Genomic DNA, 23,072 nt, shown 5'->3' on the forward strand with positions numbered 1-23,072 from the left:
GGGCAGCTGCCCTGAGTGACTTTTGAGGTAGACTCTCACACAGGTCCTGAGCTGGAAGGACTCGGACGAGTGGGAACCCCAAACCCCGGTCTTCTCCATGGGGCCCTAGGACAAGTTGAAAGATCTAACGCAAAGCAGAAAAGCCTGGCGGGTTGGGGAGCAAGGCGGGGTGTAACAGAGGCTTCGGGCACCCCCTGTCTCTCCCACCGTAAACCAGAGGAGTCCTCTCCCTGCAGGCAACCGGGCTGAACAATCCTCAGGCCAATCAAGGTGCCTGCTGAGTCTTGTGGCAACTACTGGCCACGATTTGCACCCATCTCTTGACCCGAGACAGTGGCAGGGTCACCAGAGCCCCTGGTCCTGGCCTCTCCGGGCGCCCGGGACGCTGAAGCTCGAGCTCCTCCTCTTCCCTCCCTCGGCCAGTCCCTCCCCCAGCCGTAGAAGAGGGGGGGCCGGGCTTGGCCCGGCGCGGCCCGTGCATTCCAGAGAGCCGAGCGAGCTAGAGCAACAAAGGAGCCGGGTAGTTGGCGGGGAGAGTCCCGGGGCTGCGGCACAGTGCAGCCAAGTGGGCGTCTGGGCCGCAGGCTGGCGCGAGGGTGGAGCCGGGAACCTAGTCCAGCACCCCCGGCCCGCGCCTGGCCTCCATCGCGGGGCCGGGAGGTGGTTTTAATGGTGGGAGAAGGAATGGGGCTAGAGATTGGGGGCCCAGGGGGCTCCCGCAGCTGAAGATAACTAGGATTGCCTGGCGAAGGGGTAGAGAGTTGTGCATCCCGGCCCGAGCCTCCACCGCCCAACATGGGCCCCGGGTTCCAAAGTTTGCGAAGTTGGGCGCCTAGGGCCCGCGGCGCGCAGAGCGTCCGGGGGGGCCTGGCACCGGACTCGCGGGGCGCACTGGTCGCCTGAGCTGCCCCCGAGGCCCCAAGGGTTGCGCGTGTGGCCTGGGGGCTCCGGAGAGCGGGCGGGGGCGCCAGGGCTTCTGCTGAGTTGGCGGGTTTGGCCATGGCCGCTGCCCGCCTCGCACGGGGGCCGGCGCTCCTGCTCCTGGGGCTGTTGCTGCTGCTGCTGCTGGGGGGCCCGGGCCGGGGGGCGGCCTTGAGCGGGAACGCGACCCGGCCTGGGCCGCGGAGCGCGGGCGGGAGCGCGAGAAGGAGCGCGGCCGTGACCGGCCCTCCGCCGCTGCTGAGCCACTGCGGCCGGGCCGCCCCCTGCGAGCCGCTGCGCTACAACGTGTGCCTGGGCTCGGCGCTGCCCTACGGGGCCACCTCCACTCTGCTGGCCGGGGACTCGGAATCCCAGGAGGAAGCGCACGGCAAGCTGGTGCTCTGGTCGGGTAAGCGCGCGGGAGCCGGAGCCGGGGGCTGTGGTGATGGGATGCGGGGATTCTCGGAAAGAATAGGCTCAAGCCTGAGCTTTTGAGAGGGCGGGAGCAGCGCCCGGGAGAGTTGCAAGAACAGAGTCTGAAACTTTAGGGGCAGGCTGTATGCAGGATGGGACCGTCGGTGATGAGGCGGGAGGGCGAGGAAGTTGAGGAAGCGGATCACAAAGGCCTGAGCAGGGTGGGTTAGCAAAGGAAAAGGGGGAATGAGGGGCCCAAGAACGAGGGGGATGGTGGCTCTGAGCCACAGGAAAGGACTTTTTTTTTTTTTTTTAAGAAAAGGAGATGCTCCACGTAGGTGCCACTATGGAAGCGGGGTCCTCGGAAATTCAAGGAGGTGTTTAGACCTTGGAGAAGAAACTGGGAAATCGAATTGGCAGGAAAAAGGGAAGATGGGGGTAGAAGATTTAGGCATTGAGGGAGAGGGTGGGGGGAAAGAACTGAGTGAAATTTGTGAAGGGTAAGAAACCCCTGGTGATGAGTAATTAAAAGGTAACCAGAAAGTTCCAGAAATATTGTTTTGGGAGACAGAAGTCTAGTGATCATGTCTTGCTTTGACAGGAGATTTCAGTTTCCTCATCTGAAAAATGCGGACCCGGTTCCTTGTCTGAGGTTGTGAAGGAATGAGACTATTCTAACGATCATTTGTGGGTTCCTTGGAAGTTTGACCCTCAGGCTGGTCTGGGCTGAGGAAGGACACTTAAGTGTGGGATGTCTAGAGCCCCCTGGATACTTTCATGGTGGTCTGAGGTCCCAGAACCCTCACCTCATGGTGGGATTATGACCCAGCCTGAAAAACTGCAGACTGAACCCAAGCAGGTCCTTTAGCAGTGTGGAGTGGATTAGCTTCCCACCTGTCACTCTTCTGGGCTGGGGACCTAAAGAGAAGGGGAGGGAACTGGCCTTGCCACCCCTTGCTTGTAGCTAGGGTGACTCCAAAATTGTCCTTGAAGAAACAGGAAATAAAATCAAAAGGCAGGAGCAGACCTGGCAGCCCTCAGTCTTTTGATAGGCCTTGGATGCCCCACATCTCAGTTCTGCCCCAGGGACGGGTAAGGATCCTGATAGGGGAGTGTTTGTAGGCTGCCTGTCATTGTCAGGTTGGCCACTAGAGTTCTCAGAGTCTTTGCTGGATGTTGGACAAAGTCATGTCATTCCTGGCTTGGTACAGATGCCAGAGGAAGAACCTGGAGGATGGTACCCATGGTGGAGCCACATCCTTTGTGGGTATCAGGTTCTAAAGTCAACATGTAGGCAGAAACCATGTGTAATCAACAGTAGCTTTGAAAAATCCGTAAATGGCCACAACATAAGGTCTATGTGATTTTGCATACATACTCTTTTATGGTAACATGTTTGTATGAATGTGCAACATATAGTAATGTACAGTATATAAGAAGGTGCATACATAGAAAATATAATTTTAGTTTTTAAAATTACATAAATGCAAAAGAGCAGAAGAGGGAAAGGATTTTTTTAAAATACACAAAAGAAAGGTATAAACAAGGTTTCTGTGAGTTTAGGAGCCAGCTGTATGGAAAATCTAAATGTCTCAGCACTAGGACTTCCCTGGTGGTGCAGTGGTTAAGAAATCCACCTGCCAGGGCTTCCCTGGTGGCGCAGTGGTTGAGAGTCTGCCTGCCGATGCAGGGGACACGGGTTCGTGCCCCAGTCCGGGAAAATCCCACATGCTGCGGAGCGGCTAGGCCCGTGAGCCATGGCCACTGAGCCTGCGCGTCCGGAGCCTGTGCTCCGCAACGAGAGAGGCCACAACAGTGAGAGACCCGCGTACCGCAAAAAAAAAAAAAAAAGAAAAAAGAAATCCACCTGCCAATGCACGGGACACGGGTTCGAGCCCTGGTCTGGGAAGATCCCACATGCCGCGGAGCAACTAAGCCCATGTGCCACAACTACCCACAACTACTGAGTCTGTGCTCTAGAGCCCGTGAACCACAACTGCTGAGCCCGCGTGCCACAACTACTGAAGCCTGCGCACCTAGAGCCCGTACTCCGCCACAAGAGAAGACACCTCAAATGAGAAGCCTGCGCACTGCAGCGAAGAGTAGCCCCTGCTCGCCGCAACTAGAGAAACCCTGCGTGCAGCAACGAAGACCCAACGCAGCCAAAAAATGAATAAATAAATGTTCCTTAAAAAAAAAAAAAGTCTCAGCACTAGAACCTCACCCAGTTCTGAGTTGCTCACACTATGAGAGAATATGTGTTCATTCTCTCTCTCTCTTTTTATTTATTTATTTTGCAGGGGCCCATGGTCGAATTCTCCTAAATTAAGTGCATGTGTGATGCTGCCCTTCTGTAGTTTCCATCAAATCAGGCAGAAAGGGTATGAACCTCTCTCCAGCCCATACTCCTGAGAGCAGCTGCTGAGCAGGCAGAAGTGGTTTTGGCAGGAAAGTTGAGGAGTCAGAACCATCCGCTGGCTGTGTAGGTTCGAACCTCACTAGCTGTGGCTCTGGTGGGGCAGGGTCCTGCAGGGGTGCCGGCACTGAACCCTGGTCCTTAGTTCATTCTGAGCTCTTCTCTGCTGCCATGTTGCCTCAGCTCAGTCCCATTCCCATATGTGTTCTGGGTGTTCTTTTTCTGTGTCTGGTCTTTCTGCTGGATGTTTTATATGAAGTAGGGCCAGAAGCAGGAGTTGGTGCCAGCTGGGTCAGTGGGTGGGTAGTGAACTGGAGCCGAGTGTGAGAATCACAGACAAGCCTTCTGCTGGGGGTTCTGGCTAGTGATTTGTCCTGTCCTGAGCTGGTGGTCTTGATTTGGCTTTGGACGTGGTCAGTGTCATCTGGCTCTTGGAGGTGTTTTTGTGGGTGAAGATGATTTAGGTTGTCTTCATCTGTAAACTTCTGAAAGTAGAGACTTCATTACTTTTTTAAAAGTCTCAGAGTTCTGAGTACACAGCTATCCACTCATTCATTCAGTTAGGTGTCGGGTGCTTGCTATATGTCATTCTGGATCAGGTTCTGGGGCAGATAAAGGCAAAGAATACCAAAAAAAAAAAAAATAGACAAAGAATTCAGACAGGATCCGAAGACAGATAATTAAACAGGCTTTAGCAACACCTCTGAGAGGTATTGTGACCGGGTGGGGTGCTGAATGAACACAAAGGACTCTGGGGTGCAAAGGAAGACCCCCAGAGGAACTGACATTTAACCCACAACCTGAGAAATAAGTAGGGATTACTGGGGCCAAGGAAGATTTGGGTGGGAAGGATAGGAAGAGGGTATAGCATGCACAAAGGTGTAGAGGTGAGAGGGCTTGGTACTTTTAAGGAAGTATAAAAATTTCAGTAGAGCTGGATCAAAGCATTTGAGGGATAGGATTATATGAGATAAGACCTAGAGAATTAGAAAATAAAGGGATTCATACCCCATATTAGGAAATTTGGTTGTTTTCCAGAAGATAGTATGGAGCCACTGAAGGCTTTTAAGCAAGAGAGAGATGTAATCACGTTTGCATTTTAGACCGATCTCTTTGAGTACTGTGTGAAGAAGCCACAGGAGGAGGGAAATCCTGGAGCCTGTTTGCTTGTTTAGCGGATGGTTGAAGTAATCCAGCTGAGAGATGATGGCGGTCAGGACTGGAGTAACAGCTTGGAGGAAGTGGATAGATCCCAGAGTTTCAGAGGTAGAACCAATGGGACTTGCTGATGAGAGAGCAGGAGGACCCAGGTTTTAGGCTTGGATGGAAGGTGGTATCATTCCCTTTCGCTAAGCTGGAGAATGCTAGAGAAGGAGGAGGTTTAGAAAGAAAGTATGGGCCATGTGAATTAGAGGCCTTCATTGGATGTCCATATGGAGATTCCCAGCAGATCTGGAATAAGAGTTGCTGAAGAGAGGTACCCACTATGAGCTTCCTCAGCCTAGATTGCTGAGCCTTTGGAAGCATGCCATCAAGTGAGGAAGTCTGCAGCTGAGGTTGGGCCAATTTCTAGGTTTATATAGAACTCAGGTCTGTCTCTCCTATATCTTTCCACTCTCTCGACTTGCGCTTCTTCAGGCACTCAGCATCTTTCCCCAGGAGAGCTTGAAATGTCTCCTCTCAGGCATTCCAAGCTGCCCAGACAAACATACTATCCAGGCCATGGTCCACCTTCAGCCAAATCTGGTTGGTTTGGTAAATGGGGCAAGAAAGCAGAGAGACCTGCGGCTGGCAAGAGAAACAGGCCCCTGAGAGCCAGCACGTAGCCTCTTTGACCACTGCTGTGCTGTGTGTGCGCACAGGGGTGTGCGGCCCTGTCACCCAGCCGAGGGCAGCCAGTGGGAAAGAGCTGGAGAAGCTGGGAGGAGTTTCTCATTTGCCTCCCAGACACTTAGTTGAGAGACTGAGAGGAGGTCTGTTGTTGGTGATGGTAGGTTGTTTGCAGGGGTAGATCAGGAAGAATTTCCTTAGAGCTGTTCTCAAACCTGGCTGATGATCAGAATCATTCTAGAAATATACCTTTTTAGAAAGTATAAAAATACAGAGAAATACCCACGGGCCCAAGTTTTCATTTTTGCATCAGATTGTTAAGTTTTAAATTGTGAAATGTAGCATGTATACAGAAGGTGAATAAGACACAGAGGTACTAAATAACAAATAATTATAAAGTGACACCTGAGTCAAGTGATGGTGGGGGCCCCCCCAGGAGCTCCCTCTTTGTTTTTTCCAATCACATCCCCCTCCCTCCTCTTCTAGAAGTAACCATTGCCCTGATGTTTTTGATAATTGTTTCCTCTTTCCTCCATAGTTTTACCATCTAGTTTTGGAATCCCTAAACAGTGTATTTCAGTTTTGCATGTTTTTGAACTTTATACAAGTGGAATCATGCTGTGTGTATTCTTTTATGTCATTTCTTTTGCTCTACATTATTTTGTAAAATTCATCTATGTTGTTGCAGCTTATTTTTCATTGCTGAATAGTATTCCATTGTAGAACACATCACAATTTATTTATCTATTTTGTTGTTCTTAAACATTTTTAAAAAATATTTGTTCATTTATTTAGGCTGCGCCAGGTCTTAGTTGTGGCACGCAGGATCTCTTAATTGCGGCATGCAGGATCTCTTAATTGTGGCATGCATGTGGGATCTAGTTCCCTGACCAGGGCTCGAACCCAGGCCCCCTGCATTGGGAGTGTGGATTCTTACCCACTGGACCATCCGGGAAGCCCTACCACTTCTAGTTAACAATGTCCTGGAGGTGTCTACTGAGCCCGTGCACCTAGAGCCCATGCTCCACAACAAGAGAAGCCACCGCAGTGAGAAGCCTGTGTACCACAATGAAGAGTAGCCCCTGCTCGCTGCAACTAGAGAAACCCCACGCGCAGCAACGAAGACCCAACGCAGCCAAAAGTAAAATAATATGGCCATTAAAAAAAAAAAAAAGAAGTGGTAATAGTAGCAGCACTGGGACCTCCTTGGAGGTCCAGTGGTTAAGACTTCACCTTCCAGTGCAGGGGATGTGAGTTCAATCCCTGGTTGGAGAGCTAAGATCCCACACGCCTCGTGGCCAAAAAACCAAAAACATAAAACAGAAGCAATATTGTAACAAATTCAATAAAGACTTAAAAAAAATTGTCCACATCAAAAAAAAATTTTTTTAAATAGTAGCATCTTTCATCCTTGACTTTTTCTTCATTCTAAAGAGAAAGCTTTTCTACCCTTCACCATTAAATATGATGGTTGGTGTAGGTCTCTTGTTGTTATAAATATTTTATCAGATTAAGGAAATTTTCTTCTATTCCTAATTTGCCAATTATTATTTTTATCATGGATGGACATTGAATTTTATCAACTACTTTTTCTGTATCTATTGAGATGATCATATGATTTTTTTCTTCATTTATCTGTTAACATGGTAAATTGCATTGATGAAATTTTCTCTTTTTTAAAAATTTATTTATTCATTTATTTATTTTTGGCTGTGTTGGGTCTTCGTTGCTACGCACGGGCTTTCTCTAGTTGTGAGTGGAGGCTACTCTTTACTGGGGTGTGTGGGCTTCTCATTGTGATGGCTTCACTTGTGGAGCACGGGCTCTAGGCACATGGACTTCAGTAGTTGTGGCACGTGGGTTCAGTAGTTGTGGCTCACAGGCTCTAGAGTGCAGGCTCAGTAGTTGCGATGCACAGGCCTAGTTGCTCCGTGGCATGTGGGATCTTCCTGGAACAGGGCTCGAACCCATGTACCCTGAATTGGCAGGTGGATTCTTAACCACTGTGCCACCAGGGAGGTCCTGATGAAATTTTCTAATGCTAAACCATTCTTGAAACAACGATTTTCAACTTGACTGATCATCAGAATCACACATAAAAAAATTTGTTTTTAAAGTTTAAATTGTGGCAAATGTTATTTTTTTATTTTTATTTTTATTTTATTTATTTTTTATTTTTTTGCTGTACGTGGGCCTCTCACTGTTGCGGCCTCTCCCGTTGCGGAGCACAGGCTCCGGATGCGCAGGCTCAGCGTCCATAGCTCACGGGGCCAGCCGCTCCGCGGCATGTGGGATTCTCCCAGACCGGGGCACGAACCCATGTCCCCTGCATCGGCAGGCGGACTCCCAACCACTGCGCCACCAGGGAAGCCCGGCAAATGTTATTTTTAAAGTGTATAAATATAGAAAAATGCAGAGACTAATATAACACCTGTGTCTGTTTTTTTTTTGTTTGTTTCATATTTTATTAAAGAAATAAAACAAGGGAAATCCCTGGCGGTCCAGTGGTTAAGACTTGCAGCTCCCCCCCCCAAAAAAAAAGACAGAAAAAGAGAAAGAAAGAAAACAAAACAGATAAAGCTGATGTCCCCTTTCTTCTTGTTTCCAGTTTCATTCCCTTTTCTTCGCTGGGGAGCTTCCTGCATCCCAGTAACTTGCATATTTATTTTTTAAGCTTAATTACTTTAATAAAATAGGTAGTATATGAACACAGTACAAAATTCGAAAGTAGCAAAAGTTAAATCCTTCCACTTCTGTTTCCAGCTACCCATTTCCCTTCCCACAGGCAACCACCAACGCTGGTTTGTGTGTATTTTTTTATTGATATCTAACATATGTACAGATGTAGATGTGTCCTTATTCTTTTTTCCTCCCATAACCAGTAGCAGCTCTCCAGGCTGTTCTCCACTCAGCTGTACCCATTAAACAAGACATATTGGAGATTGTTCCATTTCATTGCAAATAGTTCAACCTTGGATAGTGTGCTATTATATTGATGTGTGATATTTTATTTAGTGGGTCTACTATTGATGGCTAAATATTAAGGACATTTCTACTCTTGTTATTACAAACAGTACTGCAATGAATAATCTTATATACAATTTTTGTGAACGTGTGAAGTGGAATTGCTAGTATAACATTTTACAGCTAATGTCAAATAGTCTCCACAAATGTTAACTAATTTTTAGTCCTACTAAAAATATACAAAAGTGCCAGTTTCCCCCCGACTCTTGCCAGTACAGCATTTTCAAATGTTTTGATCTTTATCCTTCTAAAGGTTAAAAAGTTATATGTCATCGTAGTTTTATTTCACATTTAATGAGTGAGACTGAGCATCTCTTTATGTTTTTAAAGGCCATTTGTATTTTCTGTTGTTTGTCTTTTGCCCATTTTTCTATAGGATTATGAATTTCTTATTGATTTGGAAGAGCTTTATGCATGTAAGGAAAGTAATTCTTTACCTGTGATATGTATTGGAAATATATTTTCTCAGTGTGTTGCTTTTCTTATCATGTTTGCTTTTTACCCTACTGAATTTATCTATTTTTCTGAAGGCTTTTCTTTAAATCTTTTATTTCAAAACTTCTGAGTTTTGTGTCATACTTCAAAATGCATTCTCCACTCAAAGATTTAAAACAACATTTTCCACTTTTTCTTCTAGTACTCTGATTTCTTAAAATAATGTAGTTATTTTTGATTCATCTGGAATTTATTTTTATGTAAGAAATGGGGTAAGGATTCAACTTATTTTTTCCTTAGATGCCTCCTCAATTGTCTTTTAATATTTATTTAATAATCTGTTTTTTCCTCGGGTAATTTATTTTTAAAGTACAAAACAATATTTAGGGCTTCTCTGGTGGCTCAGTGGTTGAGAGTCTGCCTGCCGATGCAGGGGACACGGGTTCATGCCCCGGTCTGGGAAGATCCCACATGCCGCAGAGCGGCTGGGCCCATGATCCATGGCCGCAGAGCCTGTGCATCCGGAGCCTGTGCTCCGCAACGGGAGAGGCCACAACAGTGAGAGGCCCGCGTACCACAAAAAAGAAGAAAAAAACAATATTTAAAATGAGATAAAAAGAAAAACAAATTACACGTTTAAAAAGCTGATAATTATCACAAATATCACAAATTCCAGAAAAATAACACAATATTGTTTATGTGTGAGTGTGTGTGTGGGTTCTGGTTGTTTATTGCTATATTACAGACCACTTCAAATCTTGGTGGCTTAAAACAAGAACCATTCCTTTTGCTCATGAATCTGCAGTCTGGACAGCACTCAGCAGGGATGGCTTGTTTTTGTTCCCTGATATCTGTGGCTTTCACTGGGATAACTGGAAAAGCTGGGAACTTGAAAAACCCAGCATTTCTTTCTCTTTCTTTTTTTGGCCCCAGGGCCTCTCTATGTGGTTTCTCCACCAAGCCTCTCCAGCAGGACAGCCTCCGGTTAGTTGGTCTTATTTCATGGCAACTGGGATCCAAGAACAAGTGTTCCAAGAGAGACCCAGGCAAAAGCCAAATGGCTTATTATTATTATCCAGGCTTGAGAGTCTGAGAACATCACTTCCACCACATTTTATTGGTCGAGAAAGTCACTAAGGCCAGCCCATATTCCACAGTATTTTTTAAAAATATTTATTTTTTAATTAATTTATTTTATTTTATTTTTGGCCGTGTTGGGTCTTAGTTGCAGCACGCGGGATCTCTAGTTGAGGCGATCAGGCTTAGTTGCCCCGCGGCATGTGGGATCTTAGTTCCCTGACCAGGGATCAAACCTGTGTCCTCTGCATTGGAAGGCGGATTCTTTTTTTTTTTTTAATAAATTTATTTATTTGTTTGTTTATTTATTTTTGGCTGTGCTGGGTCTTCACTGCTGCACGTGGACTTTCTCTAGTTGCAGCGAGCGGGGGCTACTCTTTGTTGTGGTATGCGGGCTTCTCATTGCAGTGGCTTCTCTTGTTGTGGAGCACGGGCTCTAGGCACGTGGGCTTCAGCAGTTGTGGTACGTGGGCTCAGTAGTTGTGGCTCACAGGCTCTAGAGCGCAGGCTGAGTAGTTGTGGCGCACGGGCTTAGTTGCCCCGCGGCATGTGGGATCTTCCAGGACCAGGGGTGGAACCCGTGTCCCCTGTATTGGCAGGCGGATTCTTAACCACTGTGCCACCAGGGAAGTCCCAGAAGGCGGATTCTTAACCACTGGACCATCAGGGAAGTCCCCACAGTATTTTTATTAAGCATCTGCCTGTTGCTCCTCTAAAATACATATTACTCTAGGGAGCCCCTCCACATTTAAAATATATTGCTTAATAAGCATCCAGTAAAATTCATTTTTCCTTTTTGTCACAGTTCTATGAGTTTAGACAAACGCACAGAGTTCTGGATGCAGCCACTACATTCAAGATAGAGAACAGTCCCATCACCCCCAAATGTTCCCTCGTGTTGCCCCTTAGTAGGCAGAGCCCTCTCCTACCCTAGCTCCTGGCAACCACTGCTGTGTCCTCCACCCACACCCTCTCAGCCAAAATCTTTGAGACTGGGTTCTCCATCTAGAGTGATAAAGGTCCTCCAGGTGATTCTGATTTGAGTCAGGTCTGAGAACCGTTGCCCAAGGACATTGCTTCTTAAGTGACAGGAACTTGCTCTGCACCCTTGGAATAGGTTTTGTCTAGTGAGAGCTGTGAATGGTCAGAGGCCTCAGATTACTAATAGTAACAGCTAATACCTCTTGAGTGCTTAGTACATGACAGGTAAGCACATTTGATGCATTATCTCACTCTACACCACAGTTCCACAAGGTAAGTCTATTCAATATTATCTCCATTTCACAGATGAGGAAACTGAGGCTAGAGATAAAGTAATTTGTCTAAGATCACACAGCCAGGAAATGACAGAGCCACGAATTGGACCCAGGCAGGCTCATTGCAGTGGCCATGCTCCTTATCCCTCTGCTCTATTACCTTCCTCCCAAAAAGAGCAGTTACCTGCTCACACCACCCCCAGCCTGGGCAGTCACCCACGTTGGCTCTCACATCCTCAGAAGCTTCTCCTAATACAACTTCTTGTTTGGGAAATAGGCGTTCCTGAAGCAGGGGTGATTCGGGAGGGGCGAAGGGGGTAGAATGCTGAGTGAGCCCAGCCACAGGGAGAGCAGGGTAGAGGCCTGGGCTGGGGTAGGGGTGCTGGGAGACCTCCACCTGTTTCTTTCTGGCTGACAACGCCTTTCCTCCCTGTGCACTGGACACAGCCTCCTCTGTTTCTCTCCATCTGATTTCCTGTTTCCTCCTCTGGCTTTGGAGTACCTGGCTCCCCTGACTACCTCTTCTTAAGCTCCAACCTGTTCTCTATCTCACCTCGGCTTGGTAAGAGGAACAAGGGTCCTGGGGTCTGGGCAAGGGGAAGCAACTCCTGGTTCTGGTGCACGGGCCCTGTGAGGGTGGGTCCCACAACACTCCTTCCCTGTGGGCTGTAGAAGGTTTTAACAATGTCCCTGAAAAAGTAAAAGGTAAATTGACCTGGGGTTCTCAGCCAGAGGTGCTAACGTTCCGTCAGTGGGGCATTTGGAAATGGGGGCTGTTTCTTAAGAACTTTGATTGAATTGTAATATACACAGAGAAAAGTGCACAGTTTGATTTTCACAAAGTAAAATCACCCATAAAACCAGAACCAGATCAAGAAATAGAACATCACCAGCGTCCCAGACGTTCCTCTTCAGGCTTCTTCCAATCCCCACCCTGGAGTGGGAGGGGTGAGGAGAATATTTTGGCTGTCACCAGGACTTAGGGGTTCTCTTGGCATTTAGTGGGCAGGGTCTAGGGATGCCAAATGTCCTGCGGTACCTGGGACACTCCTGCAGCACAAAGAACGGTCAAGCCTAAATGCCCTGCTGAGAAACGCCGTGCCTGACCGTCCTGAGCAGTCATGGCCTGCAGCGTGGCAAAGAGGGATGCCTTAGGCCCGGGGAACAGTGGTGCAGCTACGTCTGTCTGTGGGTCAGAGTGATGAGGGGTCCTCACTGCAATGTGTCCACACTGTCGCTACCCCCAGGCCTCCGGAACGCCCCCCGCTGCTGGGCAGTGATCCAGCCCCTGCTGTGTGCTGTGTACATGCCAAAGTGTGAGAACAACCGGGTGGAACTGCCCAGCCGCACCCTCTGCCAGGCCACCCGTGGCCCCTGTGCCATTGTGGAGAGGGAGCGGGGCTGGCCCGACTTCCTGCGCTGCACCCCCGACCACTTCCCCGAGGGCTGCCCGGTAAGTGCTGTGTGGGGCAGGGTCTGGGCTGGGCAGGACCAGGCACAGGACAGGGCCCAGCAGGGGCAGAGGAGTTCAGCGCCTTCTCTTCTTGGAGATCCCACGTCTACAGCCATGGCGTCAGTGAGCCACAGGCCCAAACTGAAGCTCGCCAAGCTGAGCCAGTCTATCAGGATTATCTATTTATGAAAAGATTTTTGAGCACCCACTCTGTTAGGTGATAGGGAGTTACAGGAGTCATGAATGACCAACCCATGCTCAGGAAGTTTATTGTGTATTTAGGGAGTCAAGGCTTGCACGTGTAAAACAGCTAAGAGACACCAAGACGGGGATGTGATCTAGTTCTGGGTGATGAAGGACAGCACATTAATAATAATAATGATGATGGTAGTAATACTAATTATTATTATTTATTACCTTCCAAATACTATTATAAACATCTTACATTTATTTATTCATTTAACCCTTAGACCACACCATGAAGTAAGTATTGCTATCCTATAGATCAGGAAACTGAGCTAACAGAGAGGTCAAATAATTTGCCCCAAGCTATGCAGTCATGAGTGGCAAGGCTAGGATTCAAATGCTGGAAGGTTGTCTGCAGCGCCTGTGCTCTTGACCTCTCTGCCATGCTACCTTCGCGCCTCTTATTAAACCAAAGGTCCCCCGAGCCTGCTGCTCCCCTGTGCACTTTCTCCTCTTCTCTCATTGCCAGAATGAGGTGCAGAACATCAAGTTCAACAGTTCGGGCCAATGTGAGGCTCCCTTGGTTCGGACTGACAACCCCAAGAGCTGGTATGAGGACGTGGAGGGCTGTGGGATCCAGTGCCAGAACCCGCTCTTCACCGAGGCCGAGCACCAGGACATGCACAGCTACATCGCGGCCTTCGGGGCCGTCACGGGCCTCTGCACGCTCTTCACCCTGGTCAGCGGAAGGCAGGCCCATGGGTGGAGGGTCAGGGCAGCGGCAGGGCCCAGGACCCTCAGGCAGCCTATAAAGTAGGAAGGGAGCCGATTGTCACTGAGAGAGTCTGGGCTCTGGGAGAGGGGGGAGGAGGACTTGGCAGGGGTCCTCGGGGAAGGGTGGCGATAAGAGGGGTCCGGGGGTTCAGATAAGGGCAGCAGAACAACCCTAACCTCACAGAATGGGCCCCACTTCTCTCTTCTAGGCCACATTTGTGGCTGACTGGCGGAATTCCAATCGTTACCCTGCTGTCATTCTCTTCTACGTCAACGCGTGTTTCTTCGTGGGCAGCATTGGCTGGCTGGCCCAGTTCATGGACGGTGCCCGCCGGGAGATCGTCTGCCGTGCTGATGGCACCATGAGGCTTGGGGAGCCCACGTAGGTGTCTTGAGGACCCAGAGGCGAGGGTGAGGGGAAGAGGCTGATGTGCGTTTTCCACAAAAGGGGCAGGTAGGTCTTGAAACGGAGAGTTCAGCGTGGGATTCAGCTTTGCCTTGTTGCACCCAAGGTCTCCAGCATTAGAGCCTGGACTGTTTGCATCTGTTCAAAGGGGCATCTTCTGTATCCTCTTCACTTCTGACCTGAGCCTGGTCTCCGAGCCCTGACTGCTAGGGAACCTCCAGACCTTAGAAGCCAGGGGACTGGGGACAGGGTGGAGAGACTTCGTAGAGGGAGTACAGAACGACTGCCCCAAATGACGCTCCACATGTCTGTGCAGCTCCAACGAGACCCTGTCCTGCGTCATCATCTTCGTCATCGTGTACTATGCCCTGATGGCCGGCGTCGTCTGGTTTGTGGTCCTCACCTATGCCTGGCACACCTCCTTCAAAGCCCTGGGGACCACCTACCAGCCTCTCTCGGGCAAGACCTCCTACTTCCACCTTCTCACCTGGTCGCTCCCCTTTGTCCTCACTGTGGCAATCCTCGCCGTGGCCCAGGTATAGTGACTGGTAGGGGGTGGGGATCTGAGTGGGGCGGACTTGGGTGAGGGAGACAGTGACTGACTCTGTCCCCCCACCCCTTCCTGCTCTAGGTGGATGGGGACTCTGTGAGCGGCATCTGTTTTGTGGGCTATAAGAACTACCGATACCGTGCTGGCTTCGTGCTGGCCCCAATCGGCCTGGTGCTCATTGTGGGAGGTTACTTCCTCATCCGAGGTGAGTGAAGACCGGGCCAGGACTGGTCGGGCAGCAAAATGTGCTGAGCATCTGCTCTGTGTAAGTAGGAGCCAGGAGCTGCCAGCTCTGCTGCCTTCGAGGTGGGACCTCAGCTGCCTCGTGCAGGACCTTGGTGCAAAGGGGAAGGTGCCCACGGGCAGGCTCAGCACCACGGCACTTGGTGCAGGCAGCACCTTTTTGCAGGTCAGAAAAATGCTCCCCTTACTCCAGCTTTGTGCCAGGGATCATGGCTTGTTGAGTGGAGCTTGGGCTGGATTCCAGCCCCTGGTCAGCCCTGGCCAGATGCCCTTGTGTGGTGAACACCCTGAGTAACCACCCTGTCTGCATGGGTCAACTGGGAGCCTTCAATCACGTGCGTGCACCCTGAATTTATATACATGCTCAGTCTTTGGAGCTTCATTTCTCCTTTCTGCTCGTAGTACGAGTGCGCACGCGCACACACACACACACACACAGAGTTTTCACAACATGCGCAGATTCTCTGTTTCCTCATTTCCCTGTCTCAATCTGCCACCTCCGCAATAAGCCTCCGTATCTTAGCTCATTTTCGTTGAGTGTTCTTTGTAAACTTCAGTTTCCTCCCCCTGCACTATCAGTCTTCTGTTCAGCCCACCTCGTTTCCCTCTCTTTGGCAGTGGCTGAGCCTCTGATTCATATTTTGTATCTGTGTGATCCTGTGTGGCTAGTGTGAACCACTAGCCACGTGTGTTGAAACTAATCCAGACTGAGATGTGTCATAAGTATAAAATACACACTGCACTTCAAAGACTCAGCACATGCAGAAGTAAACTATCTCATTAACAATTTGTTATATGGATTACATGTTGAAATGATAATGTCATAAACAATGATATATTGTTTATAAAATATATTGAAGTTAGCTTCATTTGTGTCCCTTTATTTTTTGAAGGTGGCTTCTAGGAAATTTGAGATTATGAATGTGGCTCACATTATATTTCTCTTGGACAGCACTGTCCTGGAGTCTCTTCTTAGGCCTTTTCCATCATAATAGCTTTGACCTGCTGCCTTACTTGGGGAGGCCGGACCAGGACTGAGGCATCTTTCGTCTCCACTGACTGTCTGTGCCCTGCCCAAGTCTTTCCAGACCATGGCACATCTGCCACCAGCTGTGCTCCAGTGTCTCCAGTTCCCCAAGCTTTAAATCAGCCCAGAAGTCATCAGACCTGGGACTCTAGGACCATGGGGCCCTTCCCCGCCATGCACCTATTCCTCCCAGGAGAGTGGCCTGGCCTCCACTAATGTCTGCCATCTCCCTTCTGTTCAGGAGTCATGACCCTGTTCTCCATCAAGAGCAACCACCCTGGGCTGCTGAGCGAGAAGGCAGCCAGCAAGATCAACGAGACCATGCTGCGCCTGGGTGAGTGTGCCATCCCAACGCTACACCCTCTGGGGAAGAGTCTTGCAGGCTGAAGTACATTGTGGGGCAAGTTAGCAGCCAGGAAGGCAAGATAAGGCCGTGTGTGTGTGTGTGTGTGTGTGTGTGTGTGTGTGTGTGTTGGTGCTGATGGTGGTGGTGGTAGCAGCTGAAAAGAGAAGGTAGCAAAAAAAAAAAAAGAGAAGGTAGCTCCTTTCTCAGTTGGAAGAATTCAAGTTCATGCCAAGACTGCTTCCTCATGTCTACTTCCCTCCTGCTGGGACCCTCCCAGAGTGGCCTTAAGCACCTCCAAAATCTTGTCTTATTTTGGAGAAAACAGTTCTTTTTAAAATTTTTTTATTGGAGTATACTTGAATTATAATGTGTTAATTTCTGGTATACAGCAAAGTGATTCAGATATAGATATAGACATATTCTTTTCCATTATTGTTTAACACAGGATTTTTTTTAGGTTTTCATGTAATCTTTTTTTAAAAATTTCTTATTTATTGAATTTATTTTTTTATTTTTGGCTGCATTGGGTCTTCGTTGTGGTGCGTGGGCTTCTTATTGCGGAGCAGGGACTCTAGGCTTCAGTAGTTGTGGCACTTGGGCTCAGTAGTTGTGACTTGCAGGCTCCAGAGCACAGGCTCAGTACTTGTGGTGCATGGGCTTAGTTGCTCTGCAGCCTGTGGGATCTTCCCAGACCAGGGATCGAACCCATGTCCCCTGCATTGGCAGGTGGATTCTCAACCACTGCGCCACCAGGGAAGCCCCTATCATAGGATATTGATTATAGTTGCCTGTGCTATACAGTAGGACCACGTTGTTTATGTATTTTATATATAGTAGTTTCTATCTGCTAATCCCAAACTCCTAATTTATCCCTCCCCCACTTTCCCCTTTGGTAACCATACGTTTGTAGAGAAAACAGCTCTTAAACTGAGCCCAGCACGAATTCACCCCAGACTCAGCTGTCTTTCAGGCCCACTGCTGCCTCCATACCTGGGATTGGTGACGCCCTGTCCCACCCCTGTCCCTCCGCAGGCATTTTTGGCTTCCTGGCCTTTGGCTTTGTGCTCATTACCTTCAGCTGCCACTTCTACGACTTCTTCAACCAGGCTGAGTGGGAGCGCAGCTTCCGGGACTACGTGCTGTGAGTGGGGGGCTGGAGGCTTGGGGGCAGCAGTGGTGGGAGCTGGAGACCCTCCTCTGCTGTCCAGCAGGGGTCTGCCAGGTCCCTGCCTCAGAGGACAAGAGAAACTGCCCATCTTGCTCTGGGCGCTTAAGCTGATAGTTGTTCTGTAATTTGCAAACACGGCAGACAGCCCTCTGGGTCCCTGCCCAGCTCCACCCTTCCCTTTCACCCCCAAGGCTCTCTGGCTGGTATGTTTGTAACTGTTAAGCCATCGTGTGTTTTGGCTTCTCCAACTGACTCTTGCATTGGCCACAGAAGTTGCTTGTTATTTCTCATAGACTATTTACAGAGCTTATTGCAAATCCCTGCACAGAAGTAGTTACCTCTCTACCATAGGTTAACAGCCCATTAATGTTTTCTGGTTTTGCCTGTGCTTTTTTGTGTTACAATGAGGATGAATCTGAGAAGGTAACACATCTCAGCTGCTTAAAGAAGTGCAGTACCTACCGATACCAAGAATAGCAGTTAAAATGCTCATTAAAATCTGACTGCTTCAGACTCTTCCTTAAAGACTCCAGCTTCCAGCGTGGGAAGCTTTACACCACACCGATGCCTACGTCCCTCCCCTAGAGATTTGATTTAATTGTCTGGGGTGTGGCCCAGACATCAGGAGTCCTTAAAAGCTCCCAGGTGACTCTAATGATCACCCAGGATTGCAAATCAGGGCTGTGGGCTTCCCTCTTTCTAAAGTGTTTGGATTGATTGTCTGGGCACCCACCCAGGAGACTTAGAAAGCTTCAACTGTGTACTACCCCTCACCACAGGTGCCAGGCCAATGTGACCATCGGGCTGCCCACCAAGAAACCCATCCCCGACTGTGAGATCAAGAATCGCCCTAGCCTCCTGGTGGAGAAGATCAACCTATTTGCCATGTTTGGGACCGGCATTGCCATGAGCACCTGGGTCTGGACCAAGGCCACGCTGCTCATCTGGAGGCGCACCTGGTGCAGGTGGGGTCAGCAGCAGCCTGTCCTGACCCTGCTGCCTTGTCCTCTCAGCCTCGGCGTCTGTTAGGCTTTGTCTGGTCTCATGTGTCCCAGCACAGCTCTGAGCAGGTGTGATTTCTAAGGGCCTGCCCTGAGCCGCCGAAAGCGGCCTTTTCTGCGGCTCACCACTGCCCCCTGGTGACGCCTCCTGTCCTTGGGAGGATGGGCCAAGGGCTGAGCCAGCTGCCGGTGTCTTCTAAGAGTGGAGTGATTTGAGAACGGAGCGCAGGAGCCCTGCATTCTAGGCCCCCTTTTTGGCACAGAAGGCCTCTACCCCTCAGGGTCCTTGAGGCCGTCTGGAGGCTCCTTTCCTGGATGGAACGGATCCGCTGGTCTTTTGCAAGGTTTGAGGGGAAGCAGCTGCCCCTCCATGCCCCTTCCCCCACCCTTTCTGCCCTCAGGTTGACGGGGCAGAGTGACGATGAGCCTAAACGGATCAAGAAGAGCAAGATGATCGCCAAGGCCTTCTCCAAGCGGCGCGAGCTGCTGCAGAACCCAGGCCAGGAGCTCTCCTTCAGCATGCACACTGTCTCCCACGACGGGCCTGTGGGTGAGCTTCCACCCCATTCCCAGTTTCCTTCTAGGCTGGTGTGGCCTCATGGACTGTTGGGAAGGCTGTGAGGAATGGCTCCCTCCTCTCTCTCACACACTGGTTCTCCTCCAGTCCCCACCCTGCCCCCATCCCAGGCCACTCTCCCCTCTCTGTTCCTGCCCCTGGATCTTGCTTGCTGGTGCTTTGGTTCCAAAGGACTCATCTCCCTCGCCTTCAGCCGTCTTCTCCAACTGTTCTCTCCCTGGGCTACGGGAAGTCAGGTTCCATTTCTGGCCTCTCGTGAGACCCGTCTCTTCAGACTGGGGATGGGTAGAGATCGTTGTGTTCACTAGGGCGGGCTTTCTGTGCTAAGTCGAGTGGGAGCCATGGGTTGGGGGATGGTGAATGGTGCTAAATAAGGGAGGAGCGGTCATTGTGGGGGCCTGGGCGGTCATGGTACCTTATCCTTTCCTTCCATCCCCACAGCAGGTTTGGCCTTTGACCTCAATGAGCCCTCGGCCGATGTGTCCTCTGCCTGGGCCCAGCATGTCACCAAGATGGTGGCCCGGAGAGGAGCCATACTGCCCCAGGATGTGTCTGTCACCCCTGTGGCAACTCCAGGTATGGGGTTCCAGCTTCTGTAGGAAGGTGGGGGACGTAGAGGCTGGAGGTTCCTGGGACTGGAGTGCCAGGGGCTGCCAGCAGGGGAGGGGAGGGAAAAGCCTTGGAGGATCTAAAGTGTGGGTTCCTGAGCTAAAAGAGTAGGGCCCCGAGGAGAGAAGGCACGATGTGGACAGAGTTAGCGTCCCAGGCTCCCGTTCTCTCTCCCACTGTCAGTCCCCCCAGAGGAAAAAGCCAACCTGTGGCTGGTGGAGGCAGAGATCTCCCCAGAGCTGGAGAAGCGCCTGGGCCGGAGGAAGAAGCGGAGGAAGAGGAAGAAGGAGGTGTGCCCGCTGGTGTCGCCCCCTGAGCTCCACCACCCCGCCCCGGGCCCTGCCCCTGCCTCCAGTGCTGTCCCTCGACTGCCCCAGCTGCCCCGGCAGAAGTGCCTGGTGGCCGCAGGTGCCTGGGGAGCTGGGGAATCCTACCAACAGGGAGCCTGGACCCTGGTCTCCAACCCCTTCTGCCCAGAGCCCAGCGCCACAGCCCCCATGGCCTGGGCTCAGGGCCGACGGCCGGGGCTGGGGCCCATTCACTCCCGCACCAACCTGATGGACGCAGAACTTATGGACGCAGACTCGGACTTCTGAGCCTGGAGAGCAGGACCTGGGACAAGAAGGAGGAACAAATACCGTTCGGAGGCTCTTCTTCCTGCCTGAGAGTGCTTCTCCAGGGTCTCCTCTTCCTGAGAACCTGAGGGCCCAGTGCCCTCCCAGGAGAGTTCAGTATGTCTGGCTCACGGCAGCAGGACTGTGGGAAAGAGCCCTGACATCTCCACGGACAGGCCTTACCCGGGGCAGGGCCCTGGAGCTCAGGGTCCTTGTTTCTGCCCCACCTGGCTGGCAGCGTCAGTCTCCGGTGGGGGTCATGGGGTATGCAGAGCTCGTGGTGGGCAGTAAAGGTGCAGGCAGGGGTGACGGTACTCAGAGTGGGCTGTGGTGACCAGCAAGGCAGGCTGCCCTTTTGGGTGCCAGAGGGTGCCCTTCCCTGGCACTCTCAGACCAGAAGTGTTGCTTGTGTCGTTAGCCCTTTGTCCATGGGAGGACAGAGCTCCTTTCCCCCTCTTCAGGGTGGTTGTGGGGCTGGGAGTGCTTACTCCCAAAGGGCCTGTAACCTTTCTTTATGAAGTGTCCAGCTGGCTCCACTCCAGGCCACTAAGCCACCCTGGGTTTTCCTGCACCCTTCTTCCCCTTTCCCATTTCAGTTCAACCAGGCCAACCTCTTCCCGTTTCCTGTTTGTTGATTAGGACCCAGCATCGCAGCATTGTCTGTCCTGCCCCCAAACCCCACCCCTTTGCTGCTGGGCTCCATCTCCAGGTGAGAGATTGGTTCAGCTATGGAGCCTGGCGTGGCCTAGAAGCAGTGAGTGACGGGGAGCCTCTGGGCCTCCAAGAGATGCATGTTATCTTTTCCTGTATCTGTCCAGTGGGGGATGGATCCTCTGACTTGAGGGGCTCCCCTGGGAAGCTACTGACACTTCAGCCAGGCAGAAAAGCTTCCTTCAACTTCCACAACTAGTGGGTGAAGAAGTTCCCACCTCCCATAACCCCCATCCGAGGACCCAGTTTCAAGAACCAGACAGCAGGAAGCCTTAGCAGCTGGCTGGGTTCCAGATCAGGGGGTAGGGATAGGGAGACAAAATATAAACAGTAAATAAAAGGTTTTTGTATAAACTCTTGATGTGCTTCTTTCCATAGGCCCCGTCTTGACCTGTTTACCTGGTGCTGATCTAATTTGTCTTCCACTTCCTCTGAAAGCTATTCTGAAAGGCCAAGAGCTTGGTGCTAATGAGTCCACAGCTGACAGATGTCAGGCTGATGTCAGCTTCATGTGCTGGCTGTCCTTCCTGGCCAGTTGGTTCTATATAAGGACAAAAGCTCTGGCCACAGCTGCCTCACTGGGCATTGATCATAAGACGAATGAGCAAGAACATGCAGCTTGTCCCTGGTGTGATGATTGGAAGAAAGTGTCCCCCTGCTGGGGAGTGGCGATGGACATGGCTCCTCATAGCAATCCTGGGCCCCCCTCTGGGGACCTCTAGCCTCAACAAGGGATGTCTGTGGGACCAGGTACATTTGGATCCACAGATTCCTCCTTCAGGCAGTCAAAGGAATCTGGCTTCCCTGAGAGAAGGCTGCTAGCCTCACTTCCTCCAAAAAGATGTCAGTAGAAAACTGGAAACTAGGCTCAGGATCCTGTGGAAAGGAGATCTGCGTAGGAAAGGGGATGGTACCCACAGACAACTCAGAGGGTATTGTGGAGTATTAACCATGCTTGTTTGGGGGTGTAGCTCAAGTGATGGGGACACAAGCAATTTGCCCAGAGCCAAATTCCAGGGGAAGAGGAAAGGGAACTAACACTGATCATCTTCTAGGTACTTTACATGTGTATAATGGTAATAATAATACTACTAATAATGGCTAATTATTATTCAATGCTTGCTAGCTCTCTTCTAAGCACTTCATATACCTAAGTGTATGAAGTGCATAAGGTATATACATATACCTAAGTATATACCTTAGCGCAACAGACCTAAGAGGCACTGTTAACACACCCAAGATACTGAGGCACAGAATGGTTCAATAGTTTGCCCAAGGGACTTCCCTGGTGGCACAGTGGTTAAGAATCCACCTGCCAATGCAGGGGACACAGGTTCGAGCCCTGGTCCGGGAAGATCCCACATGCCGTGGAGCACCTAAGCCCGTGCACCACAACTACTGAGCCTGTGCTCTAGAGCCTGTGAGCCACAACTACTGAGCCCATGTGCCACAGTGCCGGGATCTTCCCGGACCAGGGCTCGAACCTGTGTCCCCTGCATTGGCAGGTGGATTCTTAACCACTGTGCCACCAGGGAAGTCCATGCGCCTAGAGCCTCTGCTCCGCAGCAAGAGAAGCCACTGCAATGAGAAGTCTGCGCACCGCAATGCAGAGTAGCCCCCACTCGCCGCAACTAGAGAAAGCCTGCGTGCAGCAACGAAGACCCAACACAGCCAAAAATAAATAAAATAAAATAAAAATAAATAAAATAAAAATAAAAATAAATTTTAAACCTACAAAAAAAAAATAGTTTGCCTGAGGCCACAGAGTAAGTGATAATGCTGGGATTCCATCAGAGCCATCTGGCTCTAGAGTGACCTGGCTCTTGGCCACTGCAGTCTACTGCCTCTTGTTTAATTTAGAAGGATCAGAGGAACTAGTTTTCTGGAGCAACAAACTCAGTGAAGCAAAATGACTTGCCCACAACCTCATAGCTAGTAAGTGACAGACTCTGGGTCCAGGGCCTTCCTGACTCTGCAGTCCAGACTCTTTCCACTCTCAGTTCTGACCTTTGGTTTTTCCTCCTGTCCAGGTTT

At 50.2% G+C, this 23,072-nt stretch overlaps 1 protein-coding gene across 1 annotated transcript; it reads left to right on the plus strand.

Annotated features, from left to right (window-relative positions):
* The first annotated feature begins 458 nt into the window (after positions 1–458).
* Positions 459–21,392, plus strand: SMO (smoothened, frizzled class receptor). Its single transcript, XM_082631615.1, has 12 exons — positions 459–1,330; positions 12,621–12,826; positions 13,542–13,751; positions 13,996–14,168; positions 14,509–14,728; positions 14,824–14,947; positions 16,254–16,346; positions 17,391–17,499; positions 18,306–18,491; positions 18,929–19,077; positions 19,546–19,680; positions 19,897–21,392. The coding sequence occupies exons 1-12, from the start codon at positions 1,000–1,002 to the stop codon at positions 20,307–20,309; spliced, it is 2,349 nt and encodes a 782-aa protein (XP_082487741.1). The 5' UTR covers positions 459–999; the 3' UTR covers positions 20,310–21,392.
* Positions 21,393–23,072: the final 1,680 nt, after the last annotated feature.

The sequence above is a fragment of the Mesoplodon mirus genome (assembly GCF_964341445.2).
Source record: "Mesoplodon mirus genome assembly, chromosome: 9".
Classification (NCBI taxonomy): Eukaryota; Metazoa; Chordata; class Mammalia; order Artiodactyla; family Ziphiidae; genus Mesoplodon; species Mesoplodon mirus.